Genomic DNA, 5,857 nt, shown 5'->3' with positions numbered 1-5,857 from the left:
GCTGGGGGCTCCGGCTGGTACCTCCAGGGACGCGCGTGGGCGCCCCTCGGGCTGGGAGGCAAGCTGGGGCGGAGGTGACACGCCACCAAGCCGGGGGCGCAGACAGGACAGGTGTCAGCCCCCTGCAAAGGCGGTCTGGGGTGGAGACGCGCGCCCACCTGTCCCAGGTGGGAAGCACCCGTGTGAGGGTCGTTCCGGAGGCCTAGGCCCTGTGCGATTTGACTCCACTTGCAAGTTGGTCGATGCCACGATAAGAGGAAGCGCTGTTAGAGAGGACCCCCCTGAGGACGAGGGGAGTGCGGAGCTGGACACCTGGAGAGGAGTCTTGAGTGTCCGCGCCCGCAAGGGACGCCACTACCCGCTTTCATTCATCCGCCTTTACTTCGTGTCTACGCACGTCGGCCGCGAGCCGGGCTCTGTTGTAGCCGCGGTGCACTGCGCGGGACGGCCAGCGGACACAGCCACGGCCTGTGGGGTCGGCGCCGTCGTGGGAACGGGGGCGGCCCCACAGGGGGCCCGCCAAGGTCACGGCCTGCAGTGGGGTGAGCTCCAGGGGATAGCACCGAGCCGGCGGGGGAGGGGATAAGGATGGGAGGGGGTGCCGGCTGAGCACAGGGAGGTTCAGCCTCATGTGTACTGCACCATTCTTTCTTGTAAATAACGAGGGTGTGTTTATGCGTTACTTTGAAATTTTTAAAAATGTTAAAAACATATCTTTTTGAGAGTCTTGAAAGGAGACAGAATGTGCATATTTGTGCTTGGGGTCGGGGGAGACTTCAGGTTATCCCCCCTCCGGCGACTTTTGCGTTGGATTTGCTGGGTACCGCTAGTTAATTGGGCCACATGGTGAGCTTCTGCAGGGTTGGAACCTCCGGGTTTGGGGGAGCTGGGTGGGCCGGTTGTCTGCAGGGCCTGTCCAAGTTGGGGGAGGCTGGCGGTGAGGGGGTGCTGGAGAGTGGCCTTCCTCGGAGCCCCGGGTGGGGCTGCGCGCTGGGTAAGTGGGAAGCAAGACCCCTGAACGGAGTAAGAAGATGGAGCCGGACTTGCTGCTCCGCGGGTCAGACGCACCCGCCCAGCCGCGGCGCCCCGGCTGGGCCGCGCTGAAGGACCCCCCCCCTTCCCGAGGCTGCCAGGCGTCTTGTGGGGGGCGCCCATCTCGGAGCCACCTGCGGGGAAGAGGGCGCAGGGCAGCCAGGTCCCGGGCCAATAGGGGTCCCAGGCTTCCGGCGCGGCCCCGGCCTGCTCCTGGCGCCAGACCCTCGGCCCTGCGGCCCCCTGCCTCTCTCTACTCCAAGCCCGGGGGGCGTCCGTGGTGCTGGTCCTGGGGGCTCCGCCCGCCCTGGGGCTCGGCCCCAGGCTGTCCCTCCCGTCCCGGGGCCCCGTGGGTGGGCTGCGGGGCTCTGAGCTGGGAAGGCCTCGGGGGGCGCGGGCGCGCCTGCGCGTCAGGGAGATGCCGCGGAGCCCGGCGCGGGGCTCCCCTAGCAGCGCAGGGGCTCGAGCCCGACCCCGGCGACCCCAGCGAGTCCACACCCGGCCGCGGACCCGCATCCTCGCGGGGTCTCTATCTCTCCGTGAGTCCAGCCTGCTCTCAAGAGAGTCCAGGCCTTCCCCGAAGAAGACGTCGCCCCCGGCCCCGCGACCCCGACCCTCTCACTCTCATCCGGCGCCAAGCGAGCCAGCCCCCAAGGCCCCGGCCCACGAGGGCCACCCAGCCGGGCACCGCCCTCACCGCCGCTCCCGGAAGCCCCCCATCTGCGGCCCTTGACGGGCGGGCCGCTCGGCCAACCGGAGCGGAGCGCGGCGGGGCGGGGCGAGTCTGGGGCGCGGACAGCCGCATGCGTCCAATGGCAGGCGGCGCTGGGCTGACGGACGGGCGCGGGGCGGGGCGTGCGCTGGCCCGGCCGAGCGTCCGCCGCCCGCAGCCCGAGCCGCACCCGCCGCGGACGGAGCCCATGCGCCGGGCGAGCGGCACCCCCCGGCCCCGGCCCGCGCCCCCGCCCCTGCCCTGGCCTCAGGGGCAGTCGCGCCCGTGAGCGGTGAGTGCGGCGGGGGGCGGCGGGGCTGCGGTGCTGGCCGCTGGAGTTGCGGCGGGGAGCCGGGCGGGGCGGGGAGCCCGCTGTCCTCGCTGGGCGCGCGGGGGCGCAGGTGGGCCGCGGCGGCGGGGGCGCTGGGCGTGCGGGCGGCGAGTCCCCCTGCCTCGCCCAGACCAGCTCCTGGGCACCGTGTCCCCGGCCCTGTCCTCTTTGAGGCCCCTCGGGATGGGGGGGGGGGGTCTGAGCCTAGGCCGACTTGGGGCCATGGCGCTAGGCGGGGTCTCCCGCTTGCCAGAGTCCTCGGGACCCCTCAGAAGACCTCGAGTACCCTGCAGCCATCACACACACAAGGAAAGTCTGGGGTTTAGGAAATCACTGCCTACTGTTCCCTCAAGGGCACCCTCTTATTAAGCATCACAAATTGAGGACACTGCAGCTGGGGGCCTAAGTCCCAGGTCTTTTTTCCTTCCGCCCGGTTCCCCTGCTCCCACACCTGCTGTCGGTCTTTTCCTGTTGGTCAGCTTCTGCTTATGGGAACCCTGGCCCCCGCCTGGCCTCCTCAGCTGCCTTATTTTCTCCAAAGTTCTTATTGCCACAGGGCACCCTGGGGTTCCCTTCATTTTAAGGTGTGCAGATATCCTCCTCCCTGGAGCATAGACTGAGCCCATGAGGGCAGGGGTTCCTTCTCTGCCTGTCACCCTGTGCCTGGAACAGCACCTGGCATGCAGTAGGTGCCCAGTAAAGACTTGTTGAATGCACCAACATGTCCGATGGGGCCTGGAGCCGGTTGTCGACTGGCACTGGCTTGCCTGGGCACGCTATGTGCTCCACCATGGCAAGACCTGTTCCTGTGGGGGGGGGGATTGGTAACCTCAGCCGCGGGCGCCTCCACTCAGGCTTCCTGCCTACCCAGCAACTTCTAATTTGGGTGCGTGGTTGGGAGACGCTCTCGGCTGTCACTCTGCCTTTGGGGGCCAGCTCCCTGCCTCTCCCACATAGTCAGGAAGGGCAGCTGGAGGCGGGACCCTCTCCCATCCCTGGGCTGGAGGTGCCACAGGTGAGTGGCTGGGCCACCCTTCTGGCTGCCACCCCTGTTCCCTGGATGTGCAGCCCCAGAGATCAGGCCAGGCCTGAGCATGCTGGCCCAGGGAGATCAGTGGGCCTGCCCTGCAGGGCCTGGCCATGGCTGATGTGACTTTCTCAGCAGGTGGGACAGGAGACCACTGAAGTGCCTCCTGCCGCAGCCCCTTGAGGAGCGATGACGGAATATAAGCTCGTGGTGGTGGGTGCTGGAGGCGTGGGGAAGAGTGCCTTGACCATCCAGCTCATCCAGAACCACTTTGTGGATGAGTATGACCCCACCATTGAGGTGAGCTGGGATGGCCCTGTTCCCAGCCCTGAATCCTGATGTGGGCATGTCTTCTGTCTGCTCCATAGGAGGGGGTCCCCCTGTCATAGTACCTGGGGTGGAGGGGCACGAGAGGTGCAGAGGAGAGGCTGGTAGTGTGAACGCCCCATCCAAGCAGGGATGGGGGTCCCTGAGCAGTGTCCTCTCGTAGGACTCATACCGGAAGCAAGTGGTCATTGATGGGGAGACGTGCCTGCTGGACATACTGGACACAGCAGGCCAGGAGGAGTACAGTGCTATGCGGGACCAGTACATGCGCACTGGGGAGGGCTTCCTTTGTGTATTTGCCATCAACAACACCAAGTCCTTCGAGGACATCCACCAGTACAGGTGAGCTGCCCGTGGGCCCTCAGGGGCCTCCCTGTCCTCCATCTGCATCTCCTGGATGCAGCCGAACCTGCAGCCTGCTGGCTGATTCACACCTTTCTCCTTGCAGGGAGCAGATCAAGCGGGTGAAGGACTCAGATGACGTGCCCATGGTGCTGGTAGGGAACAAGTGTGACCTGGCGGCACGCACTGTGGAGTCTCGGCAGGCGCAGGACCTTGCCCGCAGCTATGGCATCCCATACATCGAGACGTCGGCCAAGACGCGCCAGGTGAGCCGGTTCTCCACCCCACAGTTAGCCGGGGACCCGCCCCACCCAGCCATACCCCGCCCCCGCCAGGGAGCAGCGCTCACTGCCCCCTCTCCCTCAACACAGGGCAGCCGCTCTGGCTCTGGCTCCGGCTTCAGCTCCGGGACCCTCTGGGACCCTCCGGGACCCCCGTGACCCACCAGCCCCTCCCGCTGTAAGTCTCCCCGGATGGCAGGGCAGTGAGGGAGGCCAGGGCCAGGGTGTGGGCTGATGCAGCTCCAGGGGGAGTGGAGGTCCCTGGAGAGAGCTGCCCTGAGCCAGGCCGGAGCGGTGACCCTGGGGCCCCGTCCCCTTTCCCCAGAGCGCCCTGTGGGCCCTTGTTGGCCCTGACCCCTTAGTGGGCTGTTGGGGACAAAGGCAGTAGTTCAGACAGGACCTGGACACAAGGTGGTCAAGCTCAGAGCCAGACCTGGGGGCTGCCCTGCCCTGTTGGGGAGCTGCTAAGGGAAAGGACTGGGATTCTGCTTGAGCCCGCAGCAGGGGTCCCTGGGTCTCCTCCCCGGCTGGGCCCTGAGGTCGGGTCCCCCTCTGACCTGGCCCCTTCTTCCCAGGGCGTGGAGGATGCCTTTTACACCCTGGTGCGAGAGATCCGGCAGCACAAGGTGCGCAAGCTGAGCCCCCCCGACGAGGGCGGCCCGGGCTGCATGAGCTGCAAGTGCCTGCTCTCCTGACGGCGATGCCGCTGCGTCCACTTGGACGTCCCTGCTGGTCCTTTGTGCCCACCCGGCACAGATGCAGGGCCCAGAGGTGCCGGATGTGGGGAGGAGGTGCAGATGGAGGAAGGAGGGGGGAAGGAAGGAAGGAAGGAAGTGCTGCTGGAGCCCGGCCAGCCCAGGGTCGGTGGACAGAGTGACCGCAGACCTCCCAGGACGTTTTGCACAGACTGTCTTGAACTGACTCCCCTGCACCCCTGCTGTGCTCTCCTCCCGCCCCGTCCTGGCCCGGTGGGCACAGGTCGTTGCAGTAAATTATTTGATGGTCTTGACCCTGGCATCTGTCCGAGGCTGGGAGGCTGCGGTGTGTGTGGCCTCGCACCAGGCACGGTGGGAACCTCAGCTCCATCTGGCCCACGGCCTCTGTGGGGACAGCTGGTGAAGGCTGGTCAGGGGGCTTGGGCCGTGCTGCCTTCTGCCTCCTTGTGGGTGCCCAGCACTTCCTGCAGAGAACCCTGCGGGATGCAAGGACAGGCCAGGTTAGCATTTTAACTCTGAAAACACTGTATTGACCTTTAATCAGTAGGGGAGATATGGAGGCCACAGGCACGTCCCTTCCCCCTGGGAGGGAGGCTTTCTTAGGGAACGCTGAAACCAGACTCGGGGGCTGGTATCCGCACCTTGGAGCCTCGTTGTAACTCCACGTGGGGTTGTGTTTCCCGATTTTGGGGACCCTGAAAGGCTGTTGCTGATGACAGCAGAGTGAGTGACCCGGCCTCCCACAGCGTCCTCCAGCCCGCCTGGAGCAGCAGCGCTCGGGTTCTTGGAGCAGGCCCAGCGCCGTCAGCTCGGCCTTGGGGCTCTGCCCCATCACTGCCAGGTGGCCACTCAGGGCCCGGGGTATGGCCGTTCCTGCCACCTCTGGGGCGGGAGGGTGGGACTGGCCACACACTGCTCAGAGAGACATGGCCCTGCTTAGGGCCAGAGTCCAGGACTGGCCAGGGACACGGGTGGCTCAGTCGCCGCTATCTTCATCCTGGCTGGGGGAGCGCTCATGGTGCTCCTGTCCTCCCAGGGCCCAGGTTCAGGCCAGGCCCCTCTGGATCAGGGACTTGTGCTGTGGGAGGG

The 5,857-nt window shown here is 66.4% G+C and overlaps 1 protein-coding gene across 4 annotated transcripts; it reads left to right on the top strand.

The window, feature by feature from the left end:
- The first annotated feature begins 408 nt into the window (after nt 1–408).
- HRAS (HRas proto-oncogene, GTPase) lies at nt 409–5,061 on the top strand. 4 transcript variants are annotated; one of them, XM_070230294.1, is made up of 6 exons: nt 409–542; nt 3,241–3,402; nt 3,593–3,771; nt 3,878–4,037; nt 4,143–4,230; nt 4,628–5,061. In XM_070230294.1, the coding sequence occupies exons 2-5, from the start codon at nt 3,292–3,294 to the stop codon at nt 4,209–4,211; spliced, it is 519 nt and encodes a 172-aa protein (XP_070086395.1). In that variant the 5' UTR covers nt 409–542; nt 3,241–3,291; the 3' UTR covers nt 4,212–4,230; nt 4,628–5,061. The 4 variants fall into 4 exon arrangements, with proteins under 4 accessions (XP_070086395.1, XP_070086394.1, XP_023510506.1 ...); XM_023654738.2 differs by lacking the exon at nt 409–542 and adding an exon at nt 1,865–2,036; XM_070230293.1 differs by lacking the exon at nt 4,143–4,230.
- Nucleotides 5,062–5,857: the final 796 nt, after the last annotated feature.

This window comes from Equus caballus, chromosome 12, assembly GCF_041296265.1.
Source record: "Equus caballus isolate H_3958 breed thoroughbred chromosome 12, TB-T2T, whole genome shotgun sequence".
Classification (NCBI taxonomy): domain Eukaryota; kingdom Metazoa; phylum Chordata; class Mammalia; order Perissodactyla; family Equidae; genus Equus; species Equus caballus.
Note: the sequence above shows the minus strand (reverse complement) of the source record. Positions and strands in the feature narration are given on the sequence as shown.

What these genes read in the sequence shown, in the direction of transcription:
- HRAS (XM_070230293.1), top strand. Translation starts at nt 3,292, where the DNA reads ATGACGGAATATAAGCTCGTGGTGGTGGGTGCTGGAGGCGTGGGGAAG. An exon ending in AGTATGACCCCACCATTGAG is followed by an intron (nt 3,403 to 3,592) that starts GTGAGCTGGGAT and finishes GTCCTCTCGTAG; the next exon opens with GACTCATACCGGAAGCAAGT. An exon ending in GAGGACATCCACCAGTACAG is followed by an intron (nt 3,772 to 3,877) that starts GTGAGCTGCCCG and finishes TTCTCCTTGCAG; the next exon opens with GGAGCAGATCAAGCGGGTGA.